We start from the raw sequence: 25,433 nt of genomic DNA, 5'->3' as shown, positions 1-25,433 counted from the left end.
TAATGCTTAGTGCTCTGATCCGTTTGTGCCCCCCCCCCCCAATTTCTTTCTGAACCTTTTCCTGGGCCGGGGAGGACGGCAGGCTTGGAGGGCAGCGCTGGGAGGAGGCGGTGGTGGCCGGGGGAGCCAGAAGCAGGCGAGCCCCACGCCTCTGCACGGCCCTGGGTATTTGTAGGGGCAGGCAGAGGGGTCGGGACGGAGGGGACCCCATCCCCAAACACACCAGCGGTGATGCGGGGGGCGGGGGGGGGGGCACGGGGAAGGGCTGAGCTCGGGGCTGCCTGGAAGCGGGCTGTCTGCGGAGCCGTGAATGAATGAATAATTCCCCCGCTGGCCGCGTGCTGCGTGTGCACACACATGTGCGGGGGTGTGCGATGCCTCCCACGCGCAGATCAGCTGGCAGGTCCCCCCCCCCCGCTGTCCCCCCCCCCCAAGTTGCTGGTGGTGTTTCTCTGGTTGGCCACCTCCTCGTGTCCCCGCAGCCCGCTGGGGTCCCTGCTCCCCATCCCCGGGGGTCACAGCGGGGCTGGGGGGTGAGCATGTCCCTGGGGGCTGGGGGGGGGAAAAGGGGGGGCTCACCTTTGGCTCTGCGGCGGTGGTGGCCGGAGAGGGGCACCCTGGGGTCCCCCCATTGTGTGCAGGCGGGGGTGGTTGTGGGGTGATGGGGGACAGGGGGACGGGGGGATGGAGGGACACAGGGATTTGGGGACATGGGGTGGGGGGACACAGGGATGGAGGGACACAGGGATATAGGGACATAGGGATGGAGGGGCACAGGGATGGGGGGGCACAGAGATATAGGAACACAGGGATGGAGGGGTACAAGGATGGAAGGACACAGGGATATAGAGACACAGGGATATAGGGACACAGGGATATAGGGACACATGGAGGGAGGGACACAGGGATATAAGGGACACAGGGATAGAGGGACACAGGGATGGAAGGACAGGGATATGGGAACACAGGGTTATAGGGACACAGGGATGAAGGGACACAGGGCTGGAAGGACACAGGGATGAAAGGACACGGACATAGGGACAGACGGAGGGAGGGACGCAGGGATATAGGGACACAGGGATATAGGGACACAGGGATATAGGGACACAGGGATATAGGGACACAGGGATGGAAGGACACAGGGATGGAAGGACAGGGATTTAGGGACCCAGGGACGGAAGGACCCAGGGATGCAGGGACCCAGGGATGAAGAGCCGTCCCTCCGCCACATCCCCCCGCCCGCACCCCCCCCCCCAGCCCCTACCCCACCGAAGGGCGGCACAAGGGCGCCCGCAGCTCCTCTGCCCCCCTCCCGTTCTTCTCCCGAGCCCCGCCGAGGGGCGGAGAGGGCAGGGGCGGGGAGGAGCGGGGCGGCCCCGGCGGCTCTGCCCCTTCTCCTCCGCCGGGGCTCGGCGGAGCAGCGCAGCCGCCCCTCGCCGCGCCCCCCGCCGGCAGCCGGAGGCGGGCGCGCAGCCCCCGCTCGGCTCAGAGCCGCCGGCAGCCGGCGGTGCTCGGTGCCCGGTGCCCGGTGCGCGGTGCCCGGTGCCCGGTGCTCGGTGCCCGGTGCCCGGTGCTCGGTGCCCGGTACCCGGTGCCCGGTGCTCGGTGCCGGTGCCCGGTGCCCGGTGCGCGGTGCCCCCCGAGCGCGGAGCGGGCCGGGGGTGCGGGGGGGCTCCGAGCTCCGAGCCCCGCTGCCGGGCGGAGCGCCCCCACACCCCCCCACCTCGCCTTTCTTCGCAGAGCCGTGCGGATTTGGGATCTACCTGCTCGTCTGGGGGCTTTGCTTCCTTCCCCGATCCTTTTTTCCACCTTTTTTTCCCCCTTCTTTTTCCTCCTTTTTTTTTTTCCTTTTTTTTTTTTCCTTTTTTTTTTTTTCCTTTTTTCTTATTTTTCCTTTTTTCCACCGCCCGTGGAGGAGCTCGTGGATTTACTAACATGATCTTGGCAAACGCCTTCTGCATCGTCCTCTTCGTAGGTGAGTGGCAGCCAGCCCTGCCCTGCCCTGCCCTGCCCTGCCCGCGGGCTGCGGGCGCTGCGCATCCGCTGGCTCTTCGTCCGGATCAGGAGGGGGATGAGGCGAGACACCGCACGGCAGGATTTCCACTAGGGCCGGGAGATTCTGCCTGTGCTCTACCCAAGCTTAAAGCAGGGGGTTAAACCCCGGCCAACCCCTCGGAAGCCCCCCAGGGGCACCGACGGCGGGGACGTGGCTCTGGCCAAGGCACCGCGCAGGATCCGCGGCCGGCGCGCGGCAGCAGAGCCCCCCGCACGATCCCGGTCCCCTCTCGCCTTGGCAGCACCGTGAGGATTTGCATTTCGGAGGATTTTCCCACCCCGAGCCCCCCAGCGCCCTTCGTGCCCCCCGTTCCCGCAGGCGCCTTTGAGCTCGGCGTGGGGCAGCGGGCTCGGAAAGTTGAGCTAATCGCGTGTGCGTGTGCTCGGGGAATCGCCGTCCCCGCTGTTGCAATCCGTGCGCCTTGCTTTCGATCGTGCGTGAGTTATTTGGGAGCTCTGGTGGCTGCCAGGAAGAAGGCTTCGCATTTCTAGGGCAGCCTCCTGCGGCGGCGGGGAAGGTGCAGCTGGAAAGGGATGGGAAGGGGAGAAGTCAGAGGTTGTGTTGGACACGGGGCGTAAAAGAAGCAGAGGAGCAGGGTCCCGTTTCCCCCCCCCCGGGAGGCCAGCCAGCTGCCCTGCTGTGTGCGGGGCTGCGGCTCGTGTGCTGTGTTCCAGCCGTGGCTACGGCAGCGCCTGCACCCCGCTGGCTCTGCGTGCGAGCGATCCCGAAAGCTCTGCAGCAGCCTGGAAAAACTCCGCCGAGCTCGCCTCGGCTGCGAGGCCGAGGAGGAGGGACGGGGAGCCGCAGAGGGCTGGCACGCGAACCTCCCGAAAGGGCACCCACGGCGGAGGACCCACCCTGTGCAGGGTGCTCAGCACCTTCCGGGGATGCTCAGCGCCCTGGGTGAAGGGGGGGCAGGTGCTCATCCCCTCTGCTTGCTGCTCCCCGATGTAATCCTGCTGGCTGGGGGGGGGGGATGCTGTGCCGTGGTGGAGAGGGGTCTGCGTGCTGCCCCCACGCTGGTGCGGATGCAGGTCTGGGCGGCGGGGGGCTGAGCCAAAATTTGGGGTGTCCTTCCCTGTGACCTGCTGGGGACCGTCGGGGTCCGGGCACAAAGCTGAGCCAGAGGGAGCGAGGTCTGGGGGCACGGGGGGGGCTGCCGGGGCGGGGGGGGGGGGGGGCAGCCCCATTTGTAGGCACGGCTGAGTCGCTGGTGGAGGTCTCACGAGGGGGCTTCAGGAGGGCAGGGACCCACCGGGATGCTCCACCTGAGGCATCCGAGCCGCGGTCCGTCCTCCTCGCAGGGCTGGCAGCCCAAAAGCCAGACCCTCAGCCCCTTCCCCGCGCCCCTGGGGCTTCCTGGGTGCGTGGCGGGGCCGGGCAGGGAGGAAGCCCAGCTCTCGGTTCAGCTCTTAACATCTGGGCTTTTCTTTCCGGAGAGACCAAAAAAAAAAATAAAAAAAATCCCTCTCGGCTGGGATAACGCAATTGCTACCATGACAGCAAGGCTGGGAGGCTGCGTGCTCCTCAGCAATTCTTTTTTTTGTTGTTGTTGTTTTTAGTCAAGTTGCGAGGATAAATATTTCCCTCTGCCTGTGTCCAAAGGTCTCTGGCACGACCAGTAAGAGGAAAAAAAGCATTACAGCTAGAAGGGAACGGTGGCTACGGAGCCTGACGCTGCCTCGTTCCCTGGCTGGCGGAGGTTTGTGCCTCTGCCTGTGAATCCGTGCTGAGCTCCGACCCCCCCGAGCCGGCCGAGGGTTAGGTTGAAATTCCCTGCAGGTGTTTTATTGGTACGAGTTTAGCCAGGGGTTTGTCCGTGACGTGATTTGGTTTGGGTAGATCGAAGGCTCAGCCTGCCCCACCTTGCACCCCTGCAGGGTTTTGGGGGGCTTTGCCCGGCCTGGCCGCGCCGTGGGGCAGGAGGGGAGGGGGCGGGGGGTCCCAGAAATAACACCTTGATTCCAGCCTGTCCAGCCGGGGCTGAGCGTGTGGCTGGCTTTGGGGCAAAGATCCGGGCTGCTTCGCCCTTCCTCCGGAGCAGGAGAGCTCCGTGCCCTGCTCCGTGGCGCCGCTGGCATCTGCAGCTCAGACGTGGTGGTGCTCGGTGGATTTCCTGCTGGCCTCCCCACCCCGGCACCACGCCGCCCAGGGCGCTGGGCCCCTCGGGAGGATGCTCCAGGAGCTCCAGAGCATTTTGCATCGGAGCAAAGCTGCCTCCCTTCCCCGCACCCCCCCGGCACCTGCGGACCCTGCCCGGGAGGCGCACGGAGGCGGCGAGGAGAGGGGAGCGCGGCCGGAGGAGAGGCTCAGGACCTGCGGCGAGGCTTCGTGGAGGCAGGAGCACGAATTGGAGCCGAGCTCTGGGCTTGGGGCTGGAGCCAGAGGGATGTGCAGCCGGGATGAACGAGGAGAGGCGGCGTGGTGCCGAGCTGTGGGATGGCTCTGCCTGTCTGGCAGCCGAGCGCCCTGCAGGAGCAGCTCGTCCCAGCTCGCTGGGAGGCTCAAGGCTGTGGTTTCCCGACGTGCACGGGCGCGGAGCCGGCCCCTTTCTTCTCGCAGCGCCGCAGCTTCACCCGTCTCGTGGCGAAGAGCTTGCATTTCAGCCCTGGGGAGCGTTTGGGGATGCCAGCTTCTCCCCCGCCGTGCACGGACCCTGCCTGCTTCCCCTGTGGAATATAATCCCGAGAGGCCGAGGAGAGCCGTGGCCAGGGACGCCTGCCACCCCACCTTGGATCTAACACGGACAGAGGGGCCCTGTGGCTGCTCCTGCGCACCTGGACGCCCTCCAGACCTCTCCAAGCACACCGATGGTCTTTTGGGGCCATCAGCTGAAGCCCAGGAGGACGGGGTCCCAGCCCCGCATCGCCCCGTCCCTCCTGCAGAGCCGCCCGAGCCCCCGGTGTCCCCTCTCGTGCGGTGGCAGGGGACGAGCCCTGCTTGCGTGGAGCTCCCTGCGTGGCCCCGTGGGTGGGGGGACACGGGTGGCCCTTGTCACATGCCTGTAGGTGTCACTGTCCCCACGCCGTACCCGGACGAGTGGCCACGGAGAGGGAAAGGGGCTTGGAGCTGGAGGCTGACATTTGCTGCTCCAGGAGCCGCTCCCCATGGCACCACGGGCAGTGACACCCACAGCTCGCGGTGGGGGCGTTGCACGCAGTGGGGTGTCCCTGCGCATCACCCCCTGGGGTGGCCGAGGATGCCCCCCACGTCCCGCCGTGCCCATCTTTGCTTGCTCCAGGGCTTTCCCTGCCTGCAATTGCAGGCTTGAAGACGGGGGCCCAGGAGTGGCAGGGGCCCTGCTGTCCCCTCCCTGTTCCCATCGCTCGGCTGGGGACTGTTGCAGCCTGTCCCCCTTCCCCATGCGCCCACGAAGGGACACCCGCCTTGTCTGCTTAGCCAGAATTTTTTTGGAAAGCAAAAAGCGAGCAAGCGATGGGAATAACGGGAGAGCTCAGGGAGTGCCTGGCAGGACGGGGAGAGCTCGGGGCCGACGGCCAAGGCAGGGCCCGCGGCGAGGGCAGGAGCTGGAGCACGGCCTCCTGGAGGGGCGCAGCGCGGAGGCAGGCAGGAGGCCGTGCTGGGGGGAGAGCTCATGCCGAGCCACACTGCTCTGCAGCCCTGCCGAGCCCGGGAGCTCAAAACCCATGAGTCAGACGCCCTAAAAATCCCATGGCCCGGCTGAAAATGCTGAGCCCCAACCTAAAAAAAAACAAAAAACAAACAAAAAAACAGCAATGCGCATGGGGAGTTTGGGCTGGCTTGCTCTGGAGATGTCGTGTGCGGAGGCTCGTCTCCGCGGGCACCAGGGCTGGAAACACGCCGCCTTTGTCCGTTTGCTCTTTGCTTTTCATGGGGAATGGAGAGGCCGGTGTCCCCCTGCGTCACAGCCCCCTGGCGAGGCTGCAGCTGAGGGCAGGGGCTGGGAGCGGAGGAAGGACGCGATCCCTCCCCGGGCTGCTGCGGGGTTTTGGGGGGCGCTGCGGGGTTTCGGAGGGTGCAGCTGAGGACACATCCAGGCAGGGGCTGCGAGTGAGGGAAGGATGTGATCCCTCTCCGGGGTGCTGCATGGTTTCGGAGGGTGCAACTGAGGACACATCCAGGCAGGGCCTGGGAGCGGAGGAAGGATGTGATCCCTCTCTGGGGTGCTGCGGGGTTTCGGAGGGTGCAGGGGAGCAGTGGAGAGGTGCAGGGGAGCAGTGGAGAGGTGCAGGGGAGCAGTGCAGGGGTGCAGGGGAGCGGTGCAGAATCTGCTCGCATCTCTCTGTGGATTTCGGGGCTGGCATCCCCCCTGAATCAACCCCAACCCTTTTCCCTGCACCCATCCGCCCCCCATCTGCACCCCGCTGCGGGGCACCTGGCTGGGGGCTCGAGTTCGGCGTCTCGGGGCGGGTGCGCACGGGGCAAGGACTTCTCCCCACCAACGCCCCCTCACCTCTCTCTGCCCTCCTCTCTCCTCCCCGCCTCCCCCGGGCCAGATGAGACCCTCCGCTCGCTGGCCGCCCCCCCGTCCCCCCCAGGGCAGGACCCGCAGGGCTGGCGGGCGCCCGTGGACTGCGTGCGAGCCAACGAGCTGTGCGCGGCCGAGCCCAGCTGCAGCTCGCGGTACCGCACACTGCGGCAGTGCCTGGCGGGGCGCGACAGGAACACCATGCTGGCCAACAAGGAGTGCCAGGCGGCGCTGGAGGTGCTGCAGGAGAGCCCCCTCTACGACTGCCGCTGCAAGCGGGGCATGAAGAAGGAGCTGCAGTGCCTTCAGATCTACTGGAGCATACACCTCGGGCTGACCGAAGGTATGGGCGCTGCGGGGTGGTGGTGGGGTTGGGGGTGATGGGGCGCGGGGGTCCCGGGCCTATTCGGGGTCTGGGGGGTCTGGGGGTCGCTGCTTTCTCCAGCAGAATGGGGCTGGGGGTTGCGCAGGGGTTGGTGCCCCCCCTTGGTGGGAGGATGCTGGTGTGGGATGGGGTGGGGGCGGTGTGCCCACGGTGGGCTTGGGGCAAGGGGGAAATGGGTTTGGGGGCTGCGCTGGCAGCCGCAGCCGGCTGCTGCCACGTGGTGGGGAGGGAGCTGAGCGTGGGCGCAGGGCTCCTCTCCTGCCACTGCCTCCCTCCTGGTCCTGAATCGTGTCCCCCAAAGGCTGCGGGGTTTTTGCCCACGTGTGAGCAGGGTTTGCGGGCTGTACCCACCCCGTTCCCCCCTGCAAGAGGCTGGGGTGCGGGGGAGCCTTGGAAGCAAGCCCCACAGCCTCGTCTGCCACGAACGCTGGAGGAAACGGGGGCTTTTCCCTGTGGTTTTGGGCAAGCCCCACGTCTCCTCTTCCCATCTGAAAGGCAAAGTGCTCTGAGGTCTGCGGACAAAGAGGGTAGGAGGGAGTTTCCTGAGAGCATCCAGCCTTTCCCCTTCTGTCTGCCCTTTCCAGGGGCACCAGGACCGGCACCAAGGTCTTTGCAGCATCTCAGGGGCTGTGGGGATCCCCTTGGGGTGCAGAGGTCCTCGCTGCCCCCCAGACCCCCCCCCCCCCAGTCCTTGCTCCCGGAGGGCTGGCAGCAGGGCGGGCTCGCTGGGATCGCGCCACGCAGGGGCGATGCTCCAGAGGCTGCCGTAATTGCAGCCTGGTGGAGGAGTAAATCAGAGGCCGGAGCAGCGCAGGTAATTGAAATTGGATTTGGCCAGGCCGGGGCTGGGTTGTGCATCGAAGGCAGGATTAGCTGCTGCCTGCCTGTGGGGGCTCCTCAGGGGCTGGGGCTGCCCCATCGCCCGGCTGGCTCCTGGCCCAGGGCTCAGAGGGGCTGGGAACTGGTTGGAGAGGGAGAAACTGGTGGTGAGGGGCTCGCCTGAGGCTGGGGCTGCTGCTCACGGGGTTCGCTCCGCTCTCCGGCCACCCCCGCGCAGCTTTGCCAGGCTGGGGACGGGCAGAGCCAGCACCAGTTTGACAGCACAGATCCCTCTAATGGGCTTACGGCCGGCTCTGCGCATGGAAGCTCTTAAATCCAGCTCCAGCCTGTGCAAAAATCTTGCTCCGGAGCCGCCGGGTCACGGCACAGCCCATGCAAGGGCATGCACCCGGCTGGGCAGTGGCAGCTTGTGCGCAAGCACCTGCAGCGCAGCGTGTGGTGGCAGCTTGGCCCCATTTCCACCGGGAATCTGGGCGTGGAAAAACTCCCGGTCCTCTGCTGTTCGATTGTCCTGGCTTAAATCCACCTCCTCAAGAGGAGTGCAGGGGATGGGGGCACGTTTTACAGCCCACGGAGGAGAATCTCTCCCTGGCAGGGGGCAGAGCATCCCCCCTGGCAGACCCCACAACCATTCCCGCAGTGGGCACGGGGCTCTGCCCGCCCCCGGGAGCTGGGATTGAAGGCGGAGGAGAGGCTGGTGATGCTGGGAGCCTTCGGTGGCAGGGACGAGGAGTGCTTGCACCCCAGCACGCAGCCCCCTGCGGCGAGCCCTGCTGGAGTTGCCTTCAAATCTGGGTCAGCTCAGGGATGAGCGAGCCCCCAAACCCGCCCAGAGCAGGAATTAGTGCTTAATTGTTCTCTACCCCTCATTAGCCGCCTTCCTTCAGCGGTTTCAGAGGGCTCTGCAGACATGAATGGAGGGAGCTTTGGTGCTTGATGGGTACTCCAGGACCTGTGCTTTGATTTGTGGGGGAAAAACAGGAGATTTTTACCAGGTCTGGAGACTCTGGGGAGATCCAGCAGCTCATAGCTTAAAGATGCTCAAACCAGCGAGTGGGAGAGCCACGAGGAGCCCGGGGTAGGCCCCGACCTCGTGCCTTTAGCAAGGATGCTGCGCCCCGGCCGCCTCCATCCAGCCCCGGGGCTGCGGGCTCGAGGCAGCCCTGCCATTAAGGAGGGCTGCTTTCACTCCAGCCTCGTTCCTGGAGGTTAATTGCATCTCAGCGAGCTCAAGAAAAGTCCGCTGCCCTTTTAATGCTCGGTAATTTTCCTAGCAAGCAGCAGGGTTCAGCTAGTATTTAATTATTTATTGCATTGGCAAAGCAATATACCGTGAGGTTACAGTGTTTCCTAAATGCACTTTAATAAAGGTGCTATTTGTCACTGGAGCATTAGGAAACCCAGCAAAATGGGAGGACACGCTGCCCGGAGCCTCGTTCCTCCGGGACCGTCATCATCATCAGTCCCTGGTGGGGGTTCTTGCCCCCCCCGTAGCATCACGCAGCATCCCCCTGAGCACGGCAGGGCTGGAAACCCACGGCCCCAGCCCCAGCTGGGGTCTCCCCATCTCCCCTCCCGGCTCTGCCCTCCCCAAAATTCCCCAGGGACAGCGCTGAGGGGCTGCAGGTCTGGGTTCTTGCCCTCCCCCATCGCTCCCGCCCCCATCACGAGCTTGTTTTCCAGCACGTCAAGTGGCTCCTTAATAATCCTTAAATATCCTTAAAATTAATGGGATAAATGCTGCTGCCTTGGGCTAACGGTGGCCGGGAGAGCTGCAGCCGTGGGGCACAGCGGGGTTACCCCCAGCGAGGGCACCAGGGCGCAGGATCCGGCCCCGAGGGCTGCCAGGCACAATGGAAATCGATGCTCCAGGCTGGTGCTCAGCCTCTGACCGGGGCTTTCCAAGTCCGGCCACTGATTTATTTTTATATATATTTTAAATATATAGTCTGTGTGTTTTTTTTTTTTTAATCTTGCGGCTCATGGGGTTTGAGGAGAGCATTTCCTCCCCCGAGAGATGCGGTTCTCCTGAAATCAAATTTCTCTGGAGTTACACGAAGGGCGCGCAGCAAAAGCACGTGGGCTTGTGCTTAGGGCAGGGGGGGAGAAGCGGCTGGGCTGGGGATTCCCCTGGCAGGTGAGGAAGGAGGAATTTAGGGTGGGTAGGTCGGTGCTGAAACGATTTGCTTCTCCGGCCAGCTCTGCGCCCCCCCACCCCATGACAACCATCGCTGAAATTTTCCCATTTCTCCAAAGCGCACCAGAGGCAGAGCGGAGCGGAAGACATTTTTTACAGCCTTCTTTTTTAAGGAAATGCTTTTTTCGTTAACAAACAAACAAAGAAAAAATCCGGCCTTGAGTCCAGACCCTTAAAGCTCCGGCGTGCAGCTGGCCGGGGCTGTGCGGCCGTGCCGGCGGGACGTTGACCTTGCGCGTGTGAATTCGCTGAACCGTGGGGCTCAGCCCGAGCTCAGGCCAAACCCAGCTGGGGCAAGGAGCCGAGCTCATGGCAGCCAGCAAAAATCACCCAGAGCATGGCCCAAGAGGGCTCCTCCTGCCCTGCAGGGCTGTGCTTGGGGTGCTTCTTGCTTTGCCCTTCGCCAGCTGGAGGTGGCCGTGCCCGGCGCGGCCGCGCTCGCTCACTGCGCTCTTTTAATTTGCTTCCTCTTCCCCTTCTCTTTCCTCCCTCCCACTCCAGGAGAAGAATTTTATGAAGCTTCCCCCTACGAGCCGGTCACCTCTCGTCTCTCTGATATATTCAGGCTCGCTTCAATTTTCTCAGGTAATAAAAGCAACATGCTTCCGCCGGTTTGGCTGCTCCTGCCCGGGAATACAAACCTGCAACCCAGCTCCCTGCCGGTGAAACCCTGCAGCTCCCTCCCCTGCAGTTCACCCCAGCACTCCCCCAGCCCACCTTTGGCCTGCCCAAAATCCCCCTGCCCAAAATCTCCCTGCCCCCTTCTCCTCCATCCCCCCAGAGCCGGTGCTTGGGCATCAGCCGGTGCCGCCCCTTCCCGGAGCACCGACAGCGTCCTCCTGCTGGGCTCTAAATTCCCCCCAGGCTGTGATTTAGGTTTTTACCTCCTGGACTCCAGCCATGGGTGAATAATAAGTAGAGAAGGTGGGCTTTGGGGTTTGTAAGTCACTCGTTTGTCTTGCCACATCCACTGGGGTTGTGGCATGAGATGGGGGAGGCTTGGACGGGGCGCAGAGCCTCCCGCTGCCCGTGGGTCCTGCATGAAAAGCCCTTTGTGTCCTGGGAGCCGAGGGATGCCCTGTCCGTGGCCTCAGTGGCTGGGAAGCCGGGGGGGGGACCCTGTTTGTCCCTCCCTGGGGTTGCTGGCCTGGAGCTGAGCCCTGGGATGCTGCTCGGAGGAGGAGCAGAGCCCTTGGGAGCACCTCTGCGCCCTACACCCTCCTCTCTGAACCCAAACCCCACCACCACGGTCCATTAGGAACTTTTTTTTTTGCCATCTATTTCCATGACAACCCTCAGCTCTGCCACCACCCCTCTTCCGAATTAGGTCAGCAATGCCTTGGCTTCTTTCTCCTCTTAACCCTTTCCCCGAGAGCCACCCAGGGGTTTCGGGGAGCCTTGTGCTCCCCCCGGCACCCCTCACCATGCGCCCAGCTCATGGGTGCACCTCGGGGAGCCCCTCGCTGCCGTCACCCGCCGGGTTTTGGCTCCTGGAGCCCCTCTCCGAGGCTCCCTGCGGGGAGCTCAGCACCGGTTCGGGATGCCGATGCCACCCCCCTCCCATCTCCCGCGTGCCTTTTTGGATTGCATTATCGTCAAGGAAATATTTCAGCTGCTGGAAAGTCGGAAAAGCGGAGTGTCTGGAGCGGGGGATTAAACGCTCACGGCTTGATTTATTCAGAAATGCAAGGCGAGAGGGGAAGGAAACCTCTCTGGCTTTTGGGGAAAGGGGGAACCGGGGGCTACGCTCCACAGATGCGCCGTGGCCACTGGGGTGGCCTCGCTGCTGCTTCCAGACCATCTCCATCCCCCTCGTGTGGGGCTGGGGGTGCGGAGAACCCCCCGGGACCCCCAGCCCTGACCCGCAGCCCAAGCAGCTGAAGCAAATGAGCTGTTGCTGTTGTTTCTGGATAACAAGGCTGAGCCGGCGCGCTGTTAATTGCCTGTGGGGATAGCGCAGGGATTACGTTACCTTGCGAGGAGGAAGGGAGGGAGCGAGGCGATGCTCGATGCTCGATGCTCGCGGCTGGGCTCTGGTTTCTCGCGCCCCGGCTGGGAGCACGAGGGGAGCAGGGGGCTGGGGGCAGAGCCCCCTGAGCTGCACGGGGCAGAGCAGAGCATCCCGGTGAGGATGGATGGTGCCAAACAAGAGCCTTGCCCAGTGCCCTGCAGGAACAGAAGCCATGGTGAAAGAGGCGGGCGTGGGCAAGAAGGAATTGGGGAAATTGGAGCAGCGAGATCAAGAGGCTCGCCCAGCACCAGGGTTTGCAGCAGCTCCCCGCCAGGCTCAGCCCCTTGCTTGGGAAGCACGGGGCCAGCAACCAAGAATTGGTGGGCACCGGGTGGCCAGGCTCAGCCCGTGCTGCCTTCCTCATCGCCCTCCTCCTCCTCTGCCCCCAGCCCCGTCCTGTTCCGATCGGGCAGGGACAGCCGGTGGCACCGCGTCTCCCGCTGCTCCCGAAGCTCCTTGGCCCCCGTCTCCTGCCCGCCTCATGAAATTTTCATGCCTGTGCTTTATTAATGAGCTCCCCAGGAACCCTGCGCTCTCAAGCACCGGCTCTATTAAAATGCATCCAGGTCCCTGCAGGTCCGGGGCAGGGCAGGCGCGGTGCTCGGGAGGATTAGGCGGTAAGCCGGCACTTTGCATAGATCCCACGCTCGTGCTGGAGAGCTGCTGGCTGCGAAGGCTCCCTGCATCCCCCTGCAGAGCCAGGGGCTGCTTTGCACCAGCAGAAAGGAGAACTGTGCTCCTCCTTCCTCTTCAAACACTTCATCCCCTCCTGCTCCTCTGGCATCGGGGTCACGAGCTGGCTCCATCCTCAGCCCTTGGCTGGAGGGACCCCGTGGCACCGCCAGGCTGGGGGGGCTCCTGCAGCCAAATTCCTGCCCCGTCCCCTCTTTGGGGTTGCACAGGAGGGCGCAAAGCTCCTCTTTGCTCCTTTCTCCCCCTCTCACAGCTTTATTCCCATCACCCTCCGTAAAACATCTCTCCCAGCTTCTGTGACCTCCTTGCCTCTTGCACCATTTCTCGAGGCAGATGTGTTTATAAATCAAATATCACGAGACGCACTCACTTTAGGTGTGTTGTATCAAACCCCCCATCTCAGGGGGCATTAATCCCACCGGCGATGTGTTTGATGGCACGCTCAGAGCAGCTTTCCCCAGGGATGCTGGCGGGTGGGCTTGGGGGCTGGCAGCACCCCTTCTGCACATAGGGTGGGAGCCGGGGGGGTTGCACGGGACAAAACTGGGGAGAAATCAGGTTTTGTCTTCTAATTAGGACCTATTAATGCAGGTGTTGCTGCTTGCAGGAGCTCCAGGCTGGGGTGCTCATGCCAGGCTGGATAAAACTGCAGGAAAATGAGCCCAGGTTGGGTCCTGGGCTGCAAATGGTGCCCCCAAAATGTTCCTCACCTGGGGGGCCAGATCCTGCACGCCCTGGGTAGCAGCAGGGCCATGGGCATCACTGCACTCAAAGAGGCAAAGCGAGGAAGGGAAACCATGCTCCCCAAGGCAGCTGATTGCCATTTGCTAATTACCAGGGCCTTACAAACACGCCCGGTAGGAAACCCTCCTCAGTGCTGTCATTTGTCTTTGCCAGTGGAAGCCAGGAGACAATGGAAGAACCCACGAAATTGGCTGGGCTGCGAAGGAGAGGAAATTAGGGAAGAAATTGCTGGTGCAGTCAGGTGACTTTTAAAATAGCACCTGGCCTGCCAAGGGCAATTCATCATTTTGACAAAAACAAAGCAAAAAAAAATAGAAAAAAAATCAGCGTTTGTTCCCACTCGGTGGTTTGGCTCTGTCCATCCTCTCCCTGGCTGCTTTATTTGCTGACACCTGGGATTCCCGGGGTGGATGCAGGACACGGCTGGAGCCTAGCTCTGTCCCCATTGTCCCTGCCAAGGCAGGACTTGGCCCTTTTGGGGTCATGGCTGGGGGTGACCTGGTTTTTGGGAGCCCCAGGGGGGGATACAGGGGCTGGCTGGGCCCCGTGAAGCTCATCAGATTATTCTGCTTTGGAGCAGGCTGGATAATTAATAATTATTCTTCGAATAATTGACTGGAGGAAAAAAATGTTGTAAATTCATGGCGTGAATTATGCACTGAGGACGGTTTAACCAGGTCCCCACGTGTGCTTGGTGTGTGTGACCTCCTTCCCTGTCGGAGGAAGGCTTCCAGATCGTGCAGGGGGTGAAAGGATGGGGGGACCGTGGCAGCGCATCCCCTCCCCACCTCCAGCACAGCAGGGACACGGCGGTGCCAGCCCCTTCCTGGCGGCACCTTGGGGCTCGAGGACGTGTCCCCAGCAGCTCCGTGTCCCTCGGGACCAGGCTCACATCTTCCTCCCCTCTCGCCCTCGGGGCAGGAATGGACCCGGCCACCAACTCCAAAAGCAACCACTGCCTGGACGCGGCCAAAGCCTGCAACCTGAACGACAACTGCAAGCGCCTGCGCTCGGGCTACATCTCCACGTGCAGCAAGGAGATCTCGGCCACCGAGCACTGCAGCCGGCGGAAATGCCACAAAGCCCTGCGCCAGTTCTTCGACCGCGTGCCCAGCGAGTACACCTACCGCCTCCTCTTCTGCTCCTGCAAGGACCAGGCTTGCGCCGAGCGCCGGCGGCAGACCATCGTCCCCTCCTGCTCCTACGAGGACAAGCACAAGCCCAACTGCCTGGAGCTGCGCAACGTGTGCCGGGCCGACCACCTCTGCCGGTAAGGGATCCGAGACGGCTTCTGCTCGGTGCTGGAGGGGGATTTTGCACGGGGCCGTGGCTGGTTTTGCATTGCTTTCTTGTTGCACGGCTCCTTTTCATGTTTGCGGGTTGCCCCGAGGCTTTTGCATCCTCCCAGCTGTGTGTGTTCACCGGCTGGGTGTCTTCCAGCAGCCCAGCATTTTTTTTTTTTTCCGTGTAAAATGGGGAGGGTTAAGGGTTTCTGGCTACTTGTGGCGAGGTTGTTGTGCTGGGAGGGGGCCCAGAGCCTGGTTCCCCCCCTTGTTGCGGGGTGAGCCCACGGGTTTGTGCAGGGCTGTGTATGGTTTGTGAGCTTTGGGGGCTCTCCATCTCCCCGAGGCGTGGGGAGGGCAAACGTTCATCTTGAGGCTCTGTGGCACTGGGGACACCCACACCCAACGAAATCCCTCGGTGCGCTTTCAGCATCCACAGCGAAACTCCATCGCTGGCGAAACACGCTCCTCCCCCGGTGCTGAAGCGAAGTCGGGGGAGATCAGGCTTTTTCTCCATTATGAAACTCATTATTCACAGGGCAAAAAACCTCCTGTCACCCTCCAGGGTCCGGATCAGCCTCGTAAAGAATAAGTTTGCTACGAGGAGGAGGGTCTTGTTGCCATCACGGTGATGGAGGTTCCCACAGCCCGGTGGCAAAATAAATAACGGCGCTTTGGGTCCTCCCCCGGCTGCGAGCAACTGCGTTTGAAGTGTGGGAATGTGGCTTTTTATCAAAAAGTAATACAATACGCCAATGTCTATGAATAAAAGATATCAGGGCTGCGCTGAGCCGCAGCCAAATTAATGGCAGCACCTCTCCGTCAGCAGGAGAGGCTTGCTCAGGCGTTAAATGCTGCGGATGTGCCCAGCTCGTGGCGGGGAACAACCCGTTTTGGGGGTTTGGGGCTGTTTGCTCTATGGGGGAAATGCATTTTCCGGCAGTAAATGATGGTGCCCGGCTAGGGAGAGGTGCCCCAAACCCTGATTTATTCCTGGATCCGGCTTTGAGCATCGGTGTGCAGAGATTTTTTGCCTTAATCTTGGCTGTTTTCTCCCCACAATGGGACCTGGCAAGGACCCAGTGCAAGGCGTGCACTGACCTGTGCTGCAGGAAGGTCCCATCCTGTCCCTTCTGCTCGGGGCGGGGGGGCTTCCCCAAACCTCACACCCCCATCACAAGCAGCTGCATTAACCAGGCTGCAGCACGGGGGTGTAAGAAGGGTTAAGAGCCTGCGGCGGGGAGCCCGGGGATGCTGGGGATGCTGACACGCTCCAGCAGCTCGCTTGACCTCCTCGGTTTTGCAGCTGCGAAAGTGTTTAAAAGCGGTGACCTATCCGGGGGTGAGCGGTGCCTGCACCTGAGCTGAGCTCCCTCCCCGGAGGCCAGCAGGAAAACAAAACAAAACAAAAAAAAAAAAGAATTTTTTTTGCTGTATTGATGCTGCTTTGCAAGTGAGAGAGGGTCTGGCTTTTTCATCCCAGGTATTTGGGATGGGAACAGCTCTGGCAGAGGCTGGGTGTGCTGCGTGTTCCCAGCGAGCAGGCGTGCACACATGGGATGTGTTTTATTGCCCGGCTGCTGGTTTGGGGTCTCCTCCATCCTTCCCCCTCCATCTCTGTGCTTCTTCCCCTTGGTGTTCAGCCTGATCCAAGCTGAGTCCCAGCACCTCGTCCTGGGGCTGGTTTTGCAGGTGGGGAGTGGTCTGTGGGGCTGGTGCTGGGGGCCTCCGCTCTCCTCTGCCTGTAGAAATAACGAAGGGTTGGCGAGAGGATTGCTGCCAGGGTCATCACCGGGTGCTGCGATCACGTCTAAGCAGTGTGCTGGCTTTGTCCTGCTTCCCACAGCTTGCACCCACTGAGGAGCAACTGGGCATGAAACCCTCTGCACCTTTGCACCCCTGCCCATGGCACAAGCGGCTTTCAGTCCCTTGTGGGATAAGGAAACGTGCCTGCACTTATCAGATCAGGATCACAGACTGATGCTCGTCCTTATCAGAGCACGGGACTGGCAAGGGCAGCGAACTCAGGAGCAGATCGGCTGCTGCTCCACCAGTGATGGGAGATGAGATAACACTCCTGCGTGGGCTCAGACCCTAATTAGGCCTCCCAGCTGAATGCCTAATGAAGGGTGAAGCCCTCAGTACAGGGATGTGCCTTTATGGGGACATTCCCTCTGCACTTTGCAGTGATCAGCGCCAAGCTGGGTGCATGGGGATGCTCAGAGCCGGAGCACCTGCGAGGCCACCGAACCCCTCCGTGAGGTTCCCGGTCCCCAAACCCAGCTCCAGCCACGAGGGCAGGGCGCAATCAAGGCCAGATGGCTGCAATTTGTGCAGCTTTTCGTGCGGGGAGCTCTTCCCGGCACAGCGGAGGAGCCTGACAAACTCCCCGAGCTTTGTGCCTGATTGCAACGGACAGGTTTTAGCTCCCAGAATATAAAAACCTTTTGCAAAACACTAACCTCAGCTAAGGGGAAAGGGAAGGAGAGGGGAAAAAAAAAAGAGCTGATTTCAGCAGCTGCAGTTTGCTGTATTTTTCATCTTGCATCAGCAAGTCGGGAACACAAATAATCTGGTCTTATATGCTTCACTGATGCTGGTGCTGAAGAATTTCCCAGCCTCCACTGGCTCTTGCTCCTCAGCATCCAAAGGCAGGGTGGCTGTTCATTTTCCTGACTTTTCTCTAGTTTTCGGTGTATTTCAGGCAGTGTTTGTGGTGGGGGGGAGGGATGGATCTTGCCCGGCTCCTAGCAGGACCCCTGTGTCCGTGTGTGTGTGTTGGTGAGGTTCATTTTGGTAAAACTGGGCAGAAATAGCCTCATTTTGGCTGTGGTTGTGGATCCAATTCCTGAGCCGTGCCCTGGGGAGGGGGAGCCCTGCTCCATCACTGATGACCCAAGGGGGAGACTTGGCTCCGTATCAATCAAACACCAAAACACGGGAGCAAAACGCTTTCTTTTAAGCCCGCGTCCTCGCCTTCACGCCCTTTGCTGAGCACAAAGTGCCATCTGTAATGGATGTCGCCTTGATAAACAGCGGCGCGCAGCTCAACTTTCTCATTATGCCACGTAATGAGAGCAGCTCGGAAGCGTGGCTCAGCTGTCCGTGGTCGGGGAGGAGCAGGAGGAGGAGGGAAAAATGCTCCTGGATTTAGCAGCAGCTCCGGGAGAGGCAGAGGGGAGCAGTGCTGGCATCTCAAGGGGGAACAGGGCATGGTCAGCGGGGTCCCCAATGTGGGTGCCCGCATCAGGGCTGCAATTACCTGCAAAAACCTCTGAGTTGGACCTAAAATATCAAATCTGTGAGGGCTGGGGGCTTTGGCTTCCCACCGAAGGAAGGAATGGGGAGGAGAGAGGATGTAAGTGGGGTGCCTCTCCCCAGGGACCCCGTGGGCACCCATGTGCAGAGGCAGCCGGGAGCGATCTCAGCTCCGTGGCCACCTTGCTCAAGGCTGCCCACACTCTTAACACAATAATAAGTCAATTCGCACTGAATAATTAAATAGAGAGCCTTCATAAGTATTGACTTAATGTGACAGCAAGTCTATACTGACTCAGGGTTTGCTTATGTAAACACAATCTCCTGTTCGGCTTAGTTAGCAGTTCAATGAAATAGAACAGTCCTTCAATTAAAATCAAATGATGCGTGTGTTTAATTCTTCCCTTCCCTTACCGGGTAATGATAGGGTTTGAGCATAGGCAAGAGGATAAAAAAAATCATTCAACCGCTCTTACCCGTGATGAATCAACATGCAGTGTCCTAAAATACATCTGGTAACTAAACTTCTTAACTAACAACTTCCAGCCTAGCCCCTGGTCTCTCTGTCCTCGTTTCCTTTTTCTCGAGCTAGCTTGGCTCTTCTTACTCTGTGATTTTGGGGTTCTCCTTTGGTTTGTTCTCCTTTGGTTTGTTCTTTTTGCCTCTTTCCTGCTGTCCCCATCTCCCTGGGCAGCTTTGGGCTGGTCATGAGCACCGGTGCTCATCCTCCAGAGGCGTGATTTTCACTAAATCAGGTATAAAGCCAAGTTGGCCGATAACTTTTCCTGGATAAAACAAGTATTTCCACCCATCCTTTTTTCCCCTGTGAACTATTTCCTAGCTTTTATAGAGGGTCATCCGGAGCAGTGGAGTCCTGCTCTGGCTCCTCTTTCGTTCCCTTAGCCGATGCCATCCCCACACCTCTCTGCGTTACCCGGCCATGCCGCCCTTGCTGTCGGATGCTCAGTTTTTATTTCTGCGTCCCCTGGCTCCAAATGCATCCATCTCCAGCAGGACAAGCGACCGGGAGGAGGGCACCCAGCGGGTCCCGGGAGCTTTTTACGTCTTGCTGGGCTTTGTGTGTTGTCACAGCTTCTCGAACATCCACCGAGCTGTGGGGAGGGGGGGGCAGGCGTTTCTTCTATGCCGCCTCTCCGCGCTGATGTCTATTAAAGCCATTTTTCCTTGGTCCCTGTAAATTGTCTGTGAAAAACATGTCTTGAGTAATCTCTGCAGCTCGGACATTTTCTGCATGAAATATTCGAGATCCTGATGCCGTTCGCTTTGATGGGTAGAGAATTATTACCAGCGCTGGGCTCGGACTTCTTATAGGCATGTGGTGATGGGAACAATTAGCACCCAATTAGGCACCTCGCATCTGTTCCGGGGATTTTTCTGCTCAAAAATTGCAATGTACCAACAAGTGGAGAAAAAAAATAAATCTGAAATTCTCTGCTGTGCAGGTAACTTTTAACGTTGGAGAGAAGGTGTCACGTTGGCAAGCTGCTGAGGCTTTCCTGCGTGGTACCAAGGCAGGAGATGAGTTATCTGGGATGGGTGCCCAGAAGGAAACCCCACTGGGGTTGGACCTGGTGCTTAGGGGCGTGTGGTTGACGTCGGTAGCAGGGTGATGGTTGGACCGGATGATCTTGGAGGGCTTCTCCAACCTTCATGTTTCCATGGCCTTGCAGAGGGGCTGGCAAGCACCTAAAATGCAAAATGCAAGTCCTGCCGCGGAAGGGTTGGCTTTGAAGGATGTATATCATTAGGGGGTTGTCCTGGAGGCCCTTCAGGAAAGCAGACATGGTCGAGGTCATGCTCGGTGTCTTCCTTTTTTCCCCATCACTGACTCCAGCTGCCAGCCCCGCTCGCTCCTGCCCAGCTCTCATGTATCGAGGCAGGGACTGGCTGAGCCCACCTGCACCTCGAGCCGCGAGCCAGCAGTTTGGCACAAACTCCTCCTGTTTCTGCTCGGATGGACTTGGCTCCGTCCCCTTTTTGCCCGGGCACTTAAAAGCAGAAATCTGAGAAGCCGTGGGCTGGTTCCAGTAAGGTTTATTCCTGGCAGTTCGAGCCTCATCCACCGACTGCGAACTCATTGTGTACAACGGAAAGAGTGACATCTGGCTTGGATATTCTGGAAAGATTACCAGCTGGCTTGTCATGTATTATGAAAAGAATAACATTTGCCTTAGAGGATGCTACAAGCCAGGAGCAGGGCCCCGGGGAGCAGCGTGACAAATTTTCATGGCACTCGGTGATGAACTTGCCACAGTTCTTTAAGGGAACTGACGTGCCTTCGCCTCTGATTTGGGCAGAGGGAAATGCTGTCGGAAACTTTATCTCCCGCGGAGCGAGGGAGGGAGTCCAAAATACCTCCCTGCGGTGGGAACCACGAGCAAGGAGCAGAGCTGGGGCTTTGCTGCCGTGTGATGCCCACCCAGGCTCTCCCCTCTGGGCCTCAGACCCCAAGGCTTCCCCACGCGAGCGAGCAGACATCCCTGGCTGCGTGTCTTGGTAAAAAAAGGGTGCCAGCTGCCTTGCTGCTGATTTTTAGCATTCCCCACGTCTAGTGAGCGGTGCCCAGGAGTCCCATCTTCTCGTCACGAGTGCTCCAATAACCCAGATGAAGAGGCCGACCTTGCCCTGGAAATTTGTGGTCCGTTGGGAGGCGCTAAGTGGGTCAGACAGCTGGTGGAAGCGGGGAAATAATCCAACTGGCACCGCCAGCCGCCGGTTGATGGGCAAAAGCTGCGCGCAAGCCGGCCGTGGGAAGCAGCAGAAGGGATGCTGTGGGGTGATGCTGGGGTGTGAAGGGTGGGGGAGTTCCCGAAAAGAGACTCAGCTGCTCCATGAGAGAGGGATGCATCGGTGGTTTGGAAAAAGCCCCGGTCACGGGTGGCTGGAAACAGCAGAAGTCTCCAGGAAAAAGGCTGTGCCGCACCAAGCGCTGCGCTCCGGCACGGAGCAGCCGGTGCCCTGGAGCAGCCCCAAGCAGCTGGGCTTTGTTCCCTCCTCTGTCCTTCCCCCGGTACTAACACATGAAGCTGCAGCAGGCTTCTGGCCGCGTGCTGGTGAGCAGGATCTGTCCCCTTCCCTGGCACTGGCTGCGATTAGGCGGTGCCTGCGCCCCCTTCCCTTTAGTGCACTCAAGAGCGGTTGTGATGAAAAGTGCTGGATAAATGTGAGGTATTGCTGCAGATCCCTTCTACCTCATTCAATCACTGCTTCGTTTGTTCCTCCGTTTAATTTGATCAAAAACCTCCTGAAAACAAATCATTCCTATTTAAAAAACAACAGTTTCTAGCCTTTATTTTCATCAGTTCTCGTGGCTTTAGGCAGGTACTGCCGGATGATTCAATCACCGGTTGGACAAAGATGACATTTAATTAAGAAGGAAGGAAAAGGAAGCTAAAGAAAATAATGTATGCTTTCTTCTTTCTATATGACGCGTGAGAAAAAGAGCCGAGGAGGTTTTCTGTTGTGAAATGCAAGGTCTCATCCACGGTGTCAGCAGCTTGGCCGCTTTGCAGCGATTGCTCCTTGTGATTGAGATCCAGCCCGGGCCACAGTTCAGCCTCGTGTCTATCCATCTAATGACCGAGTCAATTTGGAAAACTGCCCTCCATCCGTCTGTCCATCCCCTTCTACATCCTTCACATTTCTTGATCCTTCCACCTCGGTGACTTGGTTTGTCCCAAGGAAAGGGACACGAGACTGTCCCAGCCCCCTGGGCTCTCCGCGAGGCTCCGGATTGGTTTTTTTCCCCATCTCAGCCACAAAAGAAAAACATACAAACCCCAACCTCCGGCATTTTAATTGCACTCTGAGCTTTAACGTTTCAAGGGGAAGATAAAAACAAGCAGTCAAATTTTACAGTCGCGTAACGACGCCGGGAGCGGCGCGGCCAGATGAGGTGGGGAAGTTTTATGGGGTGGCAGCAGTGGGGGGGGGGACTGGGGAGCAGCAGGGACAGGGGTGGGGGTCCCTGGGGTGGGGGTTACCTGCCTGGGGGTGGGCGCCTGCTGGGGTCACGCTGCAGCTCCGGAGCCTCCAGCTCTCACTGAGCTCTCCTCTATATCCTGTTCATCCTCTTTTGTTTCCTTTGTTTTTTACAAATTTCCCTGCTGAGTCGCTCGGTGCCGGCAGCGGAGGTGAAATCCCGTCCCTCTCCCTCCTGTTTCTGCCCCCAGGTCCCGGCTGGCCGATTTCCACGCTAATTGCCAAGCCTCCTTGCAGTCCCTGACGAGCTGCCCCGGGGACAACTACCAGGCATGCCTGGGCTCCTACGCGGGGCTCATCGGTGAGTGCTCGGACGGGACACGGCGAGGAGGGCTCTCTCCATCCACAGCCCATCCTCAGCCCCTCATCTCTCCTCCTCTTCCTCTCCCGGGCGCAGGCTTCGACATGACGCCCAACTACGTGGACGCCAGCACCACCAGCATCACCATCTCGCCCTGGTGCTCCTGCAAAGGCAGCGGCAACCTGGAGGAGGAGTGCGAGAAGTTCCTCAGGGACTTCACGGAGAACCCCTGCCTCCGTAAGGCGCTCCCCCGTCGCCCTCCTTCCCCTGCCCATCACGGCCAGCGCCCCGTTCGCACGGCCCCCACGTAAACGTCTTCTCCTGCCCACCCAGGAAACGCCATCCAGGCCTTCGGCAACGGCACCGACGTGACCCTCACCCCCAAGAAGCCCTTGCCCCCCATCACCGTGCCGCCCAAGACGGAGAAAACCCCGTCCCTGCCCGATGAGATCAGCTACAGCAACACCATGTACGACACGAGCGTCATCACCACCTGCACCTCCATCCAGGTAGGAGCCCAGCCCGGTCACAGCTGCAAACTGGGGGTGCTGGTGCAGTGCTGGGCTGCTCTGGACCTCCAAAAAACCCTTCTGCAACTGGCGCAGCTCAGTGCGAGCCACGAGCGCGCGGCTTGGCTTGCATGGGCTGTTGGTACCCAGGCGCCTGGCAGGATCCGGCCCCCCTGGTCCTGCTCCAAGTGGTTCTGCAGCACAGGAGGTGCTGTGCCTGCTGAGCACCCTTTGCGCGGCTGCAGCCAGCACCGTGCCAGCGGTGGGTGCGCGCAGCCAGGGGAGCATCGCCTCCGCCCGCAGCACGTGCAGGCAGCAATGTCACCCTTGGGCAGCCTCTAATTAGATGCGGCACGCTTGAGTAATTACCTCTTCTGTCTTCTAGTTACCGCTCCATCAGACAATCACAGCGGCTCCATTTCACGCTGGAGCACAGGGACCCGGCACTGCCCCCCCTGGGGCAGCACCCCCCCCCTCTGCCGGGTGGGACCGGGAGTCCTGGTGCAGGGAAGGGAGGATTTGCACCCTGCTCCATGCTCAGCACCCATCCTGAGCCCCACTTCTGCCCCGGGCTTGTTCAGGGTGCGAACAAGCGATTGCATTCCATGTGGTTTTGGGAAACTGGGAAAATGAGTTTTCTCGTGTTTTGCTGGGCTTGTGGTTGGGTGCCTTGCTCCAGGGATGGGGGCACCGATTCCTGTGGGTTTCACAGTGGTGCTGAGCAGGGTCATTTGCCGGGAGAATGAACCTGGGGCTCAGATGGGGCTGTGTCCACGCTTGCAGCTTCAGTTTTGGTTGCAAAAAAAAAAGGGACCAGCGAAGATACTGATCTGCCCGGGGAGCCCAGCCCTGGGGTTCAGCCCCGGGTGCAGGAGCCTGCCCTGAGCCTGCCTCCTTCCTCCCCTCCAGGAGCACGGACAGAAGCTAAACAAGTCCAAAGAGCAGAGCCTGTGCTACTCAGAGGTAACCTGGGGGCAGGGGAGAGCCCGGGGAGGGGGGTGCTGCTGCGGGGACCTCACCCCAGGGACTGCATTTCTCACCGACCCATGGGCAAAAATAATAGGCTCTTTCCCCCCCCAAAAAATAAACCCGAGGGTGTCGCTGACTGCCTGATCTTCCCTCGCCCGCAGACCCAGCTGACCACGGACACCATGCCAGACCAGAAGACCTTCGTGGACCCCAAGGCAGGCGGCAGCCGGCACTGGGCGGGCCGGATCCTGCCCGCCGTGCCCGTCCTCCTCCTGGTGCTGGTGCTATAGAGGGACGGGGACGCTCGCCCCAGCCTCGGCCACGCCGCCGGTGCCGGCTCGGGAGCATCGGGAAGCGAAGGCTCACCTCGGGCTCCGGACTGCAACGCTCCCAAACACCGGTGATGCCACCGCGGCACGGCGGTGGAAGGACCCTCGTGGCGCTGGGAAACTTTTGGTGGTTTTCTTTCCCCCCCCTTGTTTTTTTTTTAATTTTCCTTGCCTTTTTCTTTTTTTGTTGTTCGTTTTACGGTGCGTTGGGTTTCTCTGCTGAAGCAGGAGCCCGATGGCTCGTGGCAAAACCCGCCCGCGCCCTCCCCCCCCAAAATGGGGAGCCAAAGCTGTGAACAGCACCGGGGAGGGAAAACGAGCGTCGAGCAGAGCTCGGGCAAGGGCTGGCTGCAGGAGCCACCAGCCCGGGCACGCTGCGGGGACCCCGTGGGGACAAGGGACGTATCCTCATCACCCTGCTCCGGAGGACGACCGCGCTACCGGAGCCTCTCCGTCTCCCTCCGGCCAGGGAACTCGCTCCAGCTCTCTACATCGTTACTGCCTTTGGGTTTTTTTTCTTTCCCCGTTGTCGGTGAGAATTTTAAACCAGAAAAGAAACCAGTATCCAAGCAGTGTGAGGTTGTCCTGATGCTTTCGGTCTGTCACTTGGAGAGGGAGATTTTTTTTTTGGCATCTTTTTATATTCCATCCTTCGTCCTGTCGGATTTGGGTTGGGATGGGCTCCGACCCCAGCAGCGGTTGGAAACCTCTATATGTTACTCAGTTTTCTTTTATATATACATATATAGTGTATGTATATAGTGTTCACCTATACCTACATATATGTATGTATATACATAACCATATACATCTACAGTGTGGCTTTTTTAAATTTCATTTCCCCTTTATTTTTAAAAAAAAGAAATGCTCAAATGGCAACGACTACAAATGTATTATTGTAAAGTTTATTTTTTTTAAATGATGTCTATAATGGAGGAAAAAAAAAAAAAAGAAATAAACCAAGAACAAAGAACCAAGCAGAAGCAAGAGCCGAGCTCGGCGGGCTGGGGAGATGCCGGTGCTGGAGCTGCGGGGTGCAGGATGGGGTCCGTGTCCTGCAGAGCACCCCAAATTCTGCCCACCCTGCTGCTGCAGGAGGGACCCCGGGTGGGCTGGGGGATGCTCGGCTACCGAAACGCGCGGGTTTGGGTCAGTGGAAATGTTTTGCAAGGCTGCGAACAATTCCCTGTCTGTTTTGCTCCGGGAGACAAGCAAACAAGCAAACATTTCAAAGGAGCTGACACGTTCCCAAGTGGCAGGGCTTTTTTTTTAATGCGAAATAACTTTGGTTTTGAAAATATCATCTCCTTTCCTTTGTGTGTTGTGTTTTTTGTTTTGTTTTGTTTTGTTTTTTTTTCCACAGCCACCTGACAGCGCTTAAAACCCCACTGAAAGCTTGGAATTTG

At 59.8% G+C, this 25,433-nt stretch overlaps 1 protein-coding gene across 2 annotated transcripts; it reads left to right on the top strand.

The window, feature by feature from the left end:
* Nucleotides 1–1,447: 1,447 nt before the first annotated feature.
* GFRA2 (GDNF family receptor alpha 2) lies at nucleotides 1,448–25,328 on the top strand. 2 transcript variants are annotated; one of them, XM_048047358.2, is made up of 9 exons: nucleotides 1,448–1,975; nucleotides 6,535–6,849; nucleotides 10,430–10,513; nucleotides 14,298–14,646; nucleotides 22,111–22,220; nucleotides 22,317–22,457; nucleotides 22,554–22,729; nucleotides 23,639–23,692; nucleotides 23,860–25,328. In XM_048047358.2, the coding sequence occupies exons 1-9, from the start codon at nucleotides 1,936–1,938 to the stop codon at nucleotides 23,986–23,988; spliced, it is 1,398 nt and encodes a 465-aa protein (XP_047903315.1). In that variant the 5' UTR covers nucleotides 1,448–1,935; the 3' UTR covers nucleotides 23,989–25,328. The 2 variants fall into 2 exon arrangements, with proteins under 2 accessions (XP_047903315.1, XP_047903316.1); XM_048047359.2 differs by lacking the exons at nucleotides 1,448–1,975; nucleotides 6,535–6,849; nucleotides 10,430–10,513 and adding an exon at nucleotides 13,495–13,617.
* The last annotated feature ends 105 nt before the right edge of the window (nucleotides 25,329–25,433 follow it).

Source organism: Anser cygnoides, chromosome 26 (assembly GCF_040182565.1).
Source record: "Anser cygnoides isolate HZ-2024a breed goose chromosome 26, Taihu_goose_T2T_genome, whole genome shotgun sequence".
NCBI classification, from domain to species: domain Eukaryota; kingdom Metazoa; phylum Chordata; class Aves; order Anseriformes; family Anatidae; genus Anser; species Anser cygnoides.
The sequence above is the reverse complement of the archived record's forward strand: the minus strand, read 5'-3'. Positions and strand labels throughout refer to the sequence as shown.

What these genes read in the sequence shown, in the direction of transcription:
- GFRA2 (XM_048047358.2), top strand. Translation starts at nt 1,936, where the DNA reads ATGATCTTGGCAAACGCCTTCTGCATCGTCCTCTTCGTAG. An exon ending in CTGCATCGTCCTCTTCGTAG is followed by an intron (nt 1,976 to 6,534) that starts GTGAGTGGCAGC and finishes CCCCCGGGCCAG; the next exon opens with ATGAGACCCTCCGCTCGCTG. An exon ending in CCACCTGCACCTCCATCCAG is followed by an intron (nt 22,730 to 23,638) that starts GTAGGAGCCCAG and finishes CCTCCCCTCCAG; the next exon opens with GAGCACGGACAGAAGCTAAA.